The 14,078-nt window shown below is 46.2% G+C and overlaps 1 protein-coding gene across 1 annotated transcript in view; it reads left to right on the plus strand.

Annotated features, from left to right (window-relative positions):
* The first annotated feature begins 7,171 nt into the window (after window positions 1-7,171).
* ACBD3 (acyl-CoA binding domain containing 3) overlaps window positions 7,172-14,078 on the plus strand; it is a 38,591-nt gene continuing 31,684 nt past the window's right edge. The window contains exon 1 of the mRNA XM_075339067.1: window positions 7,172-7,440. Within this exon, the coding sequence (XP_075195182.1) occupies window positions 7,230-7,440 (211 nt within the window). The 5' untranslated portion in view covers window positions 7,172-7,229. The remainder of the gene's footprint in view (window positions 7,441-14,078) is intronic.

The raw sequence follows: 14,078 nt of genomic DNA on the forward strand, positions 1-14,078 counted from the left end.
TTGCAGAAGGTTCCACTTTTTTGCACTCATGAACTCCTGGGTAGCTTTGGCTGTATGCTTGGGGTCATTGTCCATCTGTACTATGAAGCGCAGTCCAATCAACTTTGCGGCATTTGGCTGAATCTGGGCTGAAAGTATATCCCGGTACACTTCAGAATTCATCCGGCTACTCTTGTCTGCTGTTATGTCATCAATAAACACAAGTGACCCAGTGCCATTGAAAGCCATGCATGCCCATGCCATCACGTTGCCTCCACCATGTTTTACAGAGGATGTGGTGTGCCTTGGATCATGTGCCGTTCCCTTTCTTCTCCAAACTTTTTTCTTCCCATCATTCTGGTACAGGTTGATCTTGGTCTCATCTGTCCATAGAATACTTTTCCAGAACTGAGCTGGCTTCATGAGGTGTTTTTCAGCAAATGTAACTCTGGCCTGTCTATTTTTGGAATTGATGAATGGTTTGCATCTAGAAGTGAACCCTTTGTATTTACTTTCATGGAGTCTTCTCTTTACTGTTGACTTAGAGACAGATACACCTACTTCACTGAGAGTGTTCTGGACTTCAGTTGATGTTGTGAACGGGTTCTTCTTCACCAAAGAAAGTATGCGGCGATCATCCACCACTGTTGTCATCCGTGGACGCCCAGGCCTTTTTGAGTTCCCAAGCTCACCAGTCAATTCCTTTTTTCTCAGAATGTACCCGACTGTTGAATTTGCTACTCCAAGCATGTCTGCTATCTCTCTGATGGATTTTTTCTTTTTTTTCAGCCTCAGGATGTTCTGCTTCACCTCAATTGAGAGTTCCTTAGACCGCATGTTGTCTGGTCACAGCAACAGCTTCCAAATGCAAAACCACACACCTGTAATCAACCCCAGACCTTTTAACTACTTCATTGATTACAGGTTAACGAGGGAGACGCCTTCAGAGTTAATTGCAGCCCTTAGAGTCCCTTGTCCAATTACTTTTGGTCCCTTGAAAAAGAGGAGGCTATGCATTACAGAGCTATGATTCCTAAACCCTTTCTCCGATTTGGATGTGAAAACTCTCATATTGCAGCTGGGAGTGTGCACTTTCAGCCCATATTATATATATAATTGTATTTCTGAACATGTTTTTGTAAACAGCTAAAATAACAAAACTTGTGTCACTGTCCAAATATTTCTGGACCTAACTGTATTATTATTAAAATATATAGATATATATATATATATATAGATATATATATATATACTGCTCAAAAAAAAAATATATATATATATATATACTGCTCAAAAAAATAAAGGGAACACTAAAATACCATTCTGTTGTTTAAATATTCATTTTATTTTTTGAGCAGTATACATACATATATATATGTATATGTGTATATATATAATATATATATATATATACACTGTATATATATACACTGTATATATCACTGAATCCAATGCTTATGAAGTGGTGTATATAGCACTTACTGTATATTGGGATCTTAATACTTATTTTTTTGCACTGAACCTTAACTATTGGATTGCTCAGGCGTTTTAATCTTGTGTTATATGAACAGCATTCTTAAAGGGATAGCGACCATTATATCCCATAGTATGTGATGGTGCACAGATAGCACTTTTAAAGGGATGGTGATATAAATACTTTTTGCACTAATACCCTTCGTCTCTAATCTATTTATCAAGTATATTGAGTAATTCATCATGTATGATTGCACTTATGGCACTTTTAAAGGATAGCTACCCCAATACACCTCTTTGCTTTTAATCTATCCTAATACGTTTCTTTGTATTCAATTTAATCATTCGATAGATTAAGTGGTTTTATCATTTGAAATTACATGAACAGCCTTCTTAAAGAGATAGTGACCTCAATGTGCCACAATATGCCACTTACCCTTTTCCACAGAACTTATCCACTTATTACAGCGAATAATTTTATGTGCAGATTGCACTTTTAAAGGGAAAGTGACCCAAATACTTTTTGCTCTTTGCAAAGAATTTATTCATTATAAATCATTAAATAGTTTGTGTAAGATTGTACTAATTTCCCTTTTAAAGGGATAGCTACCTCAATATAAAGATTTTTTTTTTTTTTTGCACTTAATCTATCCTTTTGACATTTAACAGTTATAGCCTAAATTCCCGACAACTTTCAGTATGGTTAAAGGGATGATACCTATGAAATATCTGCAATATATTTAAGCTATAAAGAGACTATATATATATATATATATATATATATATATATACAGTACAGACCAAAAGTTTGGACACACCTTCTCATTCAAAGAGTTTTCTTTATTTTCAGGACTCTGAAAATTGTACATTCACATTGAAGGCCTCAAAACTATGAAATAACACATGTGGAATGAAATACTTAAAGTGTGAAACAACTGAAAATATGTCTTATATTCTAGGTTCTTCACAGTAGCCACCTTTTGCTTTGATTACTGCTTTGCACACTCTTGACATTCTCTTGATGAGCTTCAAGAGGTGGTCACCGGAAATGGTTTTCCAACAGTCGTGAAGGAGTTCCCAGAGATGCTTAGCACTTGTTGGCCCTTTTGCCCTCACTCTGCGGTCCAGCTCACCCCAAACCATCTCGATTGGGTTCAGGTCTGGTGACTGTGGAGGCCAGGTCATCTGGCGTAGCACCCCATCACTCTCCTTCTTAGTCAGATAGCCCTTACACAGCCTGGAGGTGTGTTTGGGGTCATTGTCCTGTTGAAAAATAAATGATGGTCCAACTAAACGCAAACCGGATGGAATAGCACACCACTGCAAGATGCTGTGGTAGCCATGCTGGTTCTGTATGCCTTCAATTTTTAATAAATCCCCAACAGTGTCCCCAGCAAAGCCCCCCTACACCATCACATCTCCTCCTCCATGCTTCACAGTGGGAACCAGCCATGTAGAGTCCATCCGTTCACCTTTTCTACAAAGACACGGTGGTTCGATCCAAAGATCTCAAATTTGGACTCATCAGACCAAAGCACAGATTTCCACTGGTCTAATGTCCATTCCTTGTGTTCTTTAGCCCAAACAAGTCTCTTCTGCTTGTTGCCTGTCCTTAGCAGTGGTTTCCTAGCAGCTATTTTACCATGAAGGCTGCTGCACAAAGTCTCCTCTTAACAGTTGTTCTAGAGATGAAAAGGTGTGTCCAAACTTTTGGTCTGTACTGTATATATATATATATATATATATATATATATATAATTAAATTATTGATGATAATTATCAATAATATTATATAGATATATATATAATGATATATAATATAAATATCCGCATTAAGCATTAGCACATGTAGTTAATGTAATGTAGCGGTGACGACCTCCCCGCAATTGTATATGTTTGTGAATATTTCACTATATACTTTTTGAACAAAATATGTGTCTTTTAATCATTTAATAAAAATATTTTTTTTTCATCGATATAATATACTCTTGTGTGAAGTTTGTGGTATTAATTGAAATACTGTGTATAGCTATTGATGGGAGATCTCGTGTATATACACTGAGTTTTATCTGCAGATTTTCCCCCATAGAATTGCATAAAATGCAGAAAATCTGCAAATAAAAAAAAAACACACGTGTTTTTACTGATTTTCCAGTGGATAAAAGCGCAAAATACAAATATATTCTGCACAAGACTCTATTAATTATGTTTTGTGAATGTCAAATGCCAGGAATAATAAAAAAAAAAAAAAAAAGACGTGATATTTAGAACATGACAAAAGGAAAAGAGATAAAAAACAAAATGCAACAGCAAAAATACAAACAAGATTAAAAAAAAATGCACTAAAAAATTGAAATGAAAAAACACAAGCAGCCGAATTTACTTTACTTACTTTACTTTAATAGAAGAACGATATTGACCGAGAGAAGACACGAGACAAATGGTAACAACATTTATGTAAAGGAAAACTCATATTTTTAGTTGCAGAATTTTTTCTAATAAATCTGTAACAATTGTAAAAATAAAATGTTCGTTTTTTTTCTTCCAGTTTCAGATGATTTTGGTAGAATTATTTTATGTTTAATAACATTTTTTATTCTTTATGAATTTATATTTTTTATTTCCGGTCTATCAGTGATCTCACTTCTCCTGAACCTATGGAGGGTGTTGGATTTCCACCTCCTGCACTGAGTGCACAGCTGCGCTGAGACCACACCTCGCACGCTGCATCACATTGCTCTGCATGGCTGTCGTCACAGAAGGAAGCCTCTTCTATATATTATGTACAAGAAAGCCACAGTTTACTGATGACAAGCAGAGTAAGGACATAGGTTACTGGAACCATCCTGGGGTCTGATGAGACCAAGAGAAACTTTATTTGTTCACATTGTGTCAAGCGTTTGTGGCAGTAACCAGATGAGGAATACAAGGACACCCCTCTGCCAGAACAATACATGGGCCCCTTGCAGTCCAAGAGCTCATTATTATGCACAATTCTACCTGCTTGGTCACACATGCTGCACCAATGATATATCAATCTCTGCATAGACAAATGTGTCCTGCCTACAGTCAGGCATGGTGGAGGAGGGTCATGGTTTGGCACTGCATGAGTGCTGCCAGCTGTGGGGAGCCACAGCTCACTGAGGGAGTCATGAATGCTAACATGTCCTGTGACATACTGGACCAGAGCAGGATCCCCTCCCTTCAAATTCCATCATAATAACGACCCCAAACACCTCCAAGACCACCACTGCCTCGCTACAGAAACTGAGGGTAAAGGTGCTGAACCGGCCGAGCGTCTCCAGACCTAAACCCTATGGAGAATCTGTGGGGGCCCCCTCAAACGAAAGGTGGAGAAGAGCAAGGTCTGTAACATCCACCAGCTCCAGGATTTTCTCATGGAGGATGAAGAGGATCCAGCGGCTCCTGTGAAGCTCTTAGTGTCCTCCAGAGTTAACAGAGAGTGAAGGCCAAGCTGGAAACTAATGGCGGCCACACAAAATATTCACACCAAGGGCAAAATTTGACCATTTTCACTTAGGGGTGTACTCACTTTTGGTTCCAGCGGTTTGGACATTAATGACTGTATGCTGAGTTATTTAGAGGACCATGAAAAGATCTAATAAAATATTTACAGAAATGTGAGGGGTGTACTCACTTTTGTGATATCCTGTACATTACACTACTGATCCTGAACTGATCCTGAGTTAGAGCCTGTACTATACTCCAGAGCTGCACTCACTGTTCTGCTGGTGGAGTCACTATGTACATACATTACATTACTGATCCTGAGTTACCTCCTGTATTATACTCCAGAGCTGCACTCACTATTCTGCTGGTGCAGTCACTGTGTACATACATTACATTACTGATCCTGAGTTACCTGCTGTATTATACCTCAGAGCTGCACTCACTATTCTGCTGGTGCAGTCACTGTGTACATACATTACATTACTGATCCTGAGTTACCTGCTGTATTATACCTCAGAGCTGCACTCACTATTCTGCTGGTGCAGTCACTGTGTACATACATTACATTACTGTTCCTGAGTTACCTCCTGTATTATTCTCCAGAGCTGCACTCACTATTCTGCTGGTGCAGTCACTATGTACATACATTACATTACTGTTCCTGAGTTACCTCCTGTATTATTCTCCAGAGCTGCACTCACTATTCTGCTGGTGCAGTCACTGTGTACATACATTACATTACTGATCCTGAGTTACATACTGTATTATACTCCAGAGCTGCACTCACTATTCTGCTGGTGCAGTCACTGTGTACATACATTACATTACTGATCCTGAGTTACATCCTGTATTATACTCCAGAGCTGCACTCACTATTCTGCTGGTGCAGTCACTGTGTACATACATTACTTTACTGATCCTGAGTTACCTCCTGTATTATACTCCAGAGCTGCACTCACTATTCTGCTGGTGCAGTCACTGTGTACATACATTATATTACTGATCCTGAGTTACCTCCTGTATTATGCTCTAGAGCTGCACTCACTATTCTGCTGGTGCAGTCACTGTGTACATACATTACATTACTGATCCTGAGTTACCTCCTGTATTATACACCAGAGCTGTACTCACTATTCTGCTGGTGCAATCACTGTGTACATACATTACATTACTGTTCCTGAGTTACCTCCTGTATTATACTCCAGAGCTGCACTCACTATTCTGCTGGTGCAGTCACTGTGTACATACATTACTGATCCTGAGTTACATCCTGTATTATACTCCAGAGCTGCACTCACTATTCTGCTGGTGCAGTCACTGTGTACATACATTACATTACTGATCCTGAGTTACCTCCTGTATTATACTCCAGAGCTGCACTCACTATTCTGCTGGTGCAGTCACTGTGTACATACATTACATTACTGATCCTGAGTTACCTCCTGTATTATACTCCAGAGCTGCACTCACTATTCTGTTGGTGCAGTCACTGTGTACATACATTACATTACTGATCCTGAGTTACCTCCTGTATTATACTCCAGAGCTGCACTCACTATTCTGCTGGTGCAGTCACTGTGTACATACATTACATTACTGATCCTGAGTTACCTCCTGTATTATACTCCAGAGCTGCACTCACTATTCTGCTGGTGCAGTCACTGTGTACATACATTACATTACAGATCCTGAGTTACCTCCTGTATTATACTCCAGAGCTGCACTCACTATTCTGCTGGTGCAGTCACTGTGTACATACATTACATTACTGATCCTGAGTTACCTCCTGTATTATACTCCAGAGCTGCACTCACTATTCTGCTGGTGCAGTCACTGTGTACATACATTACATTACTGATCCTGAGTTACCTCCTGTATTATACTCCAGAGCTGCAGTCACTATTCTGCTGGTGCAGTCACTGTGTACATACATTACATTACTGATCCTGAGTTACCTGCTGTATTATACCTCAGAGCTGCACTCACTATTCTGCTGGTGGAGTCTATGTACATACATTACATTACTTTTCATACTATAATAATAAAAGAAAAAACATTAACAAAATCATAAATGTGTTGCATATACTGTAAATCATCTGTTCTCTCTGATGCTGCGGCTGGTGTCATTCTCCATGTGACCTGCAGAGGGAGCGCTGACCTCGCTCCGTAGTGACAGGCCTGCGCGGTCACAACGCTGATTTTGGCGCATGCGTCCTGTTCGGCGGAGGTGACGTGCGCGCCCCCCGCGTCACTGGGAGAGTGGAGCCGGAAGTCGGGACGTGGCCGGCGCTGTGAGCGGGGGGAGGATGGCGGTGGTGAGCAGCACAGAGCGGCTGGAAGTCTCCATTGACGGCCTGACCCTGAGCCCGGATCCTGAGGAGGCCGCGGGCGGGGAGCGGGAGGAGGAGCAGAGCCGGGAGCCGCCGCCTCAGGATGACACGGAGGCCCTGAGCATGGAGCAGCGCTGGGGCTTCAGCCTGGAGGAGCTGTACGGGCTGGCCCTCAAGTTCTTCAAAGGTGAGCCCGCGGAGCCGTGCGCGGGGGAGGGGTGGTCCGGGGGGGCACAGGGCTGACAGCGGGCAACGCCGGGTCACCTCCCCCCCCCAGAAAGGCGGACGGCGCGGGGTCACCTCCCCCCCCGGAAAGGCGGACGGCGCGGGGTCACCTCCCCCCGGAAAGGCGGACGGCGCGGGGTCACCTCCCCCCCAGAAAGGCGAACGGCGCGGGGTCACCTCCCCCCCCAGAAAGGCGGACGGCGCGGGGTCACCTCCCCCCCCAGAAAGGCGGACGGCGCGGGGTCACCTCCCCCCCCAGAAAGGCGGACGGCGCGGGGTCACCTCCCCCCCCAGAAAGGCGGACGGCGCGGGGTCACCTCCCCCCCCCAGAAAGGCGGACGGCGCGGGGTCACCTCCCCCCCCCAGAAAGGCGGACGGCGCGGGGTCACCTCCCCCCCCCAGAAAGGCGGACGGCGCGGGGTCACCTCCCCCCCCAGAAAGGCGGACGGCGCGGGGTCACCTCCCCCCCCAGAAAGGCGGACGGCGCGGGGTCACCTCCCCCCGCCAGAAAGGCGGACGGCGCGGGGTCACCTCCCCCCCCAGAAAGGCGGACGGCGCGGTGGTCACCTCCCCCCCCAGAAAGGCGGACGGCGTGTGGTCACCTCCCCCCCCCAGAAAGGCGGACGGCGCGTGGGTCACCTCCCCCCCCAGAAAGGCGGACGGCGCGGGTCACCTCCCCCCCCAGAAAGGCGGACGGCGCGGGGGTCACCTCCCCCCCCCAGAAAGGCGGACGGCGCGGGGTCACCTCCCCCCCCAGAAAGGCGGACGGCGCGGGGTCACCTCCCCCCCCCAGAAAGGCGGACGGCGCGGGGGTCACCTCCCCCCCCCAGAAAGGCGGACGGCGCGGGGTCACCTCCCCCCCCAGAAAGGCGGACGGCGCGGGGTCACCTCCCCCCCCAGAAAGGCGGACGGCGCGGGGTCCACCTCCCCCCCCAGAAGAAGGCGGACGGCGCGGGGTCACCTCCCCCCCAGAAAGGCGGACGGCGCGGGGTCACCTCCCCCCCAGAAAGGCGGACGGGCGCGGGGGTCACCTCCCCCCCCAGAAAGGCGGACGGCGCGGGGTCACCTCCCCCCCCAGAAAGGGCGGACGGCGCGGGGTCACCTCCCCCCCCAGAAAGGCGGACGGCGCGGGGTCACCTCCCCCCCCAGAAGGCGGACGGCGCGGGGTCACCTCCCCCCCGGAAAGGCGGACGGCGCGGGGTCACCTCCCCCCCGGAACAGGCGGACGGCGCGGGGTCACCTCCCCCCCGGAAAGGCGAGACGGCGCGGGGGTCACCTCCCTTCGCTGAACAGCAGACGGCGCGGGGTCAAACAACCCCCCCCAAGGGACAGCACGGTGTCAGCTTCCTACTTGGAACGGTGCGGAGTGACCCCCCCCCCCCCATATACTGCACCACACACAGGACACTCCTCTATATACTACACCACACACAGGACACATCCTCTATATACTGCACCACACACAGGACATCCCTCTCTATCTACTACACCACACACAGGACACATCCTCTATATACTGCACCACACACAGACACATCCTCTATATACTACACCACACACAGGGCACATCCTCTATATACTACACCACACACAGGACACATCCTCTATATACTGCACCACACACAGGACACATCCTCTAGATACTACACCACACACAGGACACATCCTCTATATACTAGCACCACACACAGGACACCTCTCTATATACTACACCACACAGGACACATCCTCTATATACTGCACCACACACAGGACACATCCTCTAGTATACTACACCACACACAGGGCACATCCTCTATATACTACACCACACACAGGACACATCCTCTATATACTGCACCACACACAGGACACATTCTCTATATACTGCACACACAGGACACATTCTCTATATACTGCACCACACACAGGACACATTCTCTATATACTACACCACACACAGGACACATCCTCTATATACTACACCACACACAACACATCCTCTATATACTACACCACACAGGACACATCCTCTATATACTGCACCACACACAGGACACATCCTCTATATACTGCACACACACAGGACACATCCTCTATATACTGCCCACACACACAGGACACATCCTCTATATACTGCACCACACACTGACACATCCTCTATATACTGCACCACACACAGGACACATCCTCTATACTGCACCACACAGGACACATCCTCTATATACTGCACCACACACAGGACACATCCTCTATATACTACACCACACACAGGACACATCTCTATATACTGCACCACACACAACACCTCCTCGATATACTACACCACACACAGGACACTCCTCTATACTGCACCACACACAGGACACATCCTCTATATACTACACCACACACAGGACACATCCTCTATATACTGCACCACACACAGGACACATCCTCTTATACTACACCACACACAGGAGACCACATCCTCTATATACTGCACCACACACAGGACACATCCTCTATATACTGCACCACACTCAGGACACATCCTCCTATATACTACACCACACACAGGACACATCCTCTATATACTGCACCACACACAGGACACATCCTCTATATACTACACCACACACAGGACACATCCTCTATATACTGCACCACACACGGACACATCCTCTATATACTACACCACACACAGGACACATCCTCTATATACTGCACCACACAGGAACATCCTCTATATACTGCACCACACACAGGACACATCCTCTTATACTGCACCTCACACAGGACACATCCTCTATATACTGCACCACACACAAGGACACATCCTCTATATACTGCTGCACCACACACAGGACACATCCTCTATATACTGCACCACACACAGGACACATCCTCTATATACTACACCACACAGGACACATCCTCTATATACTGCACCACACACAGGACACTCGCTCTATATACTACACCACACACAGGACACATCCTCTATATACTGCACCACACACAGGACACCTCCTCTATATACTACACACAACACAGGACACATCCTCTATATACTGCACCACATCACAGGACACATCCTCTATATACTACACCACACACAGGACACATCCTCTATATACTACACCACACACAGGACACATCCTCTATATACTGACACCACACACAGGACACATCCTCTATATACTGCACCACACACAGGACACATCCTCTATATACTGCACCACACACAGGACACATCCCCTTATATACTACACCACACACAGGACACATCCTCTATATACTGCACCACACACAGGACACACCTCTCCTATATACTACACCACACACAGGACACATCCTCTATATACTGCACCACACACAGGACACATCCTCTATAATACTACAGCCACACACAGGACACTCCTCTATATACTGCACCACACAGGACAGCATCCTCTATATACTGCACCACACACAGGACACATCCTCTATATACTACACCACACACAGGACACATCCTCTATATACTGCACCACACACAGGCACTCCTCTAATACTGCACCACACACAGGACACATCCTCTATATACTGCACCACACACAGGACACATCCTCTATATACTGCACCACACACAGGACACATCCTCTATATACTACACCACACACAGGACACATCCTCTATACTGCACCACACACAGGACACATCCTCTATATACAGCACCACACACAGGACACATCCTCTATATACTAGCACCCACACACAGGACACATCCTCTATATACTACACCACACAGGACACATCCTCTATATACTGCACCACACACAGGACACATCCTATATACTGCACCACACACAGACACATCCTCTATATACTACACCACACACAGGACCACATCCTCTATATACTGCACCACACACAGGACACATCCTCTATATACTACTCACCACACACAGGACACATCCTCTATATCTACACCACACACAGGACACATCCTCTATATACTGCACACAGCACACTACAGGACACATCCTCTATTACTACACCACACACAGACACATCCTTCTACTATCACTGCCACTATATACTACACCACACACAGGACACATCCTCTATATACTACACCACACAGGACACATCCTCTATATACTGCACCACACACAGGACACATCCTCTATATACTGCACCACACACAGGACACATCCTCTATATACTGCACCACACACAGGACACATCCTCTATATACTGCACCACACACAGGACACATCCTCTATATACTGCACCACACACAGGACACATCCTCTATATACTACACCACACAGGACACATCCTCTATATACTGCACCACACACAGGACAACATCCTCTATATACTACACCACACACAGGACACATCCTCTATATACTGCACCACACACAGGACACCATCCTCTATATACTACACCACACACAGGACACATCCTCTATATACTGCACCACACACAGGAACACATCCTCTATATACTACACCACACACAGGACACATCCTCTATATACTAGCACCACACACAGGACACATCCTCTATATACTACACCACACACAGGACACATCCTCTATATACTGCACCACACACAGGACACATCCTCTATATACTGCACCACAACACAGGACACATCCCCTATATACTACACCACACACAGGACACATCCTCTATATACTGCACCACACACAGGACACATCCTCTATATACTACACCACACACAGGACACCATCCTCTATATACTGCACCACACACAGGACACATCCTCTATATACTACACCACACACAGGACACATCCTCTATATACTACACCACACACAGGACACATCCTCTATATACTGCACCACACACAGGACACATCCTCTATATACTACACCACACACAGGACACATCCTCTATATACTGCACCACACACAGGACACATCCTCTATATACTACACCACACACAGGACACATCCTCTATATACTACTGCACCACACACAGGACCACATCCTCTATATACTACACCACACACAGGAACACATCCTCTATATACTACACCACACACAGGACACATCCTCTATATACTACACCACACACAGGACACATCCCTCTATATACTGCACCACACACAGGACACATCCTCTATATACTGCACCACACACAGGACACATCCTCCTATATACTGCACCACACACAGGACACATCCTCTCTATATACTGCACCACACACAGGACACATCCTCTATATACTGCACCACACACAGGACACATCCTCTATATACTGCACCACACACAGGACACATCCTCTATATACTGCACCACACACAGGACACATCCTCTATATACTAGCACCACACACAGGACACATCCTCTATATACTACACCACACACAGGACACATCCTCTATATACTAGCACCACACACAGGACACATCCTCTATATACTGCACCACACACAGGACACATCCTCTATATACTGCACCACACACAGGACACATCCTCTATATACTACACCACACACAGGACACATCTAACTACACCACACAGGACACATCCTCTATATACTACACCACACACAGGATACATCCTCTATATACTACACCACACACAGGACACATCCTCTATATACTACACCACACACAGGACACCTCCTCTATATACTACACCACACACAGGACACATCCTCTATATACTACACCACACACGGGACACATCCTCTATATACTACACCACACTCAGGACACATCCTCTATATACTACACCAACACACAGGACACATCCTCTATATACCACACCACACACGGGACATGTTGTTTATGGAGCTACTTTGCTTTTTCTTTATGGCAGTCCTTTTGTTTTGTCGTTTGTCGCTCCAGTCTCAGGTTGTTACTTATGCAGCAGATCGGGGGGGGTGCGGAGTGCAGGCTGGGTGCGGAGTGCAGGCTGGGTGCGGAGTGCAGGCTGGGTGCGGAGTGCAGGCTGGGTGCGGAGTGCAGGCTGGGTGCGGAGTGCAGGCTGGGTGCGGAGTGCAGGCTGCTACTATTGACCCAACTTTCTTTTATCATTAGCGTCCGTGATTTATTCCTGAAATCACCGTTTAGTTTTTCAGTTCAGTGTTTGTGGTGTGAATGTTCTGTGTTTCTGCGCCCCCTTATTGCTGGTTTGGGGGGGCTGATGTTGCTTTCTTGCTGTGGTACGTCCCCCGGCTGGGAGGGATCTTCTACCTGTGAGCATCTCTCTCTGCTACTGAGACCCCAGAGCGATCCTCTAGAGGTTAGTAAGTGCGATAGTGTGTAATATTTGTGAATACTCAATTTCATAATCTTTGTACTTAATTTTATTTACATTAGATTATGGCTCTTATGAAAACACTTTTTTCCAGAGAATAAAAGGAATATAGTGCGGAGGCAGAACCTCACTAATGCATGATCTAGGGATCAGCCAGTATGTGCGGCATCAGGAGACTGTACAGTGTCTGCACCAGCAGAAGAGTGAGTGCAGCTCTGGAGTATAATACAGGAGGTAACTCAGGATCAGTAATGTAATGTATGTACACAGTGACTGCACCAGCAGAATAGTGAGTGCAGCTCTGGAGTATAATACAGGAGGTAACTCAGGATCAGTAATGTATGTACACAGTGACTG

Source organism: Anomaloglossus baeobatrachus, chromosome 3 (assembly GCF_048569485.1).
Source record: "Anomaloglossus baeobatrachus isolate aAnoBae1 chromosome 3, aAnoBae1.hap1, whole genome shotgun sequence".
In the NCBI taxonomy this organism is placed as follows: Eukaryota; Metazoa; Chordata; class Amphibia; order Anura; family Aromobatidae; genus Anomaloglossus; species Anomaloglossus baeobatrachus.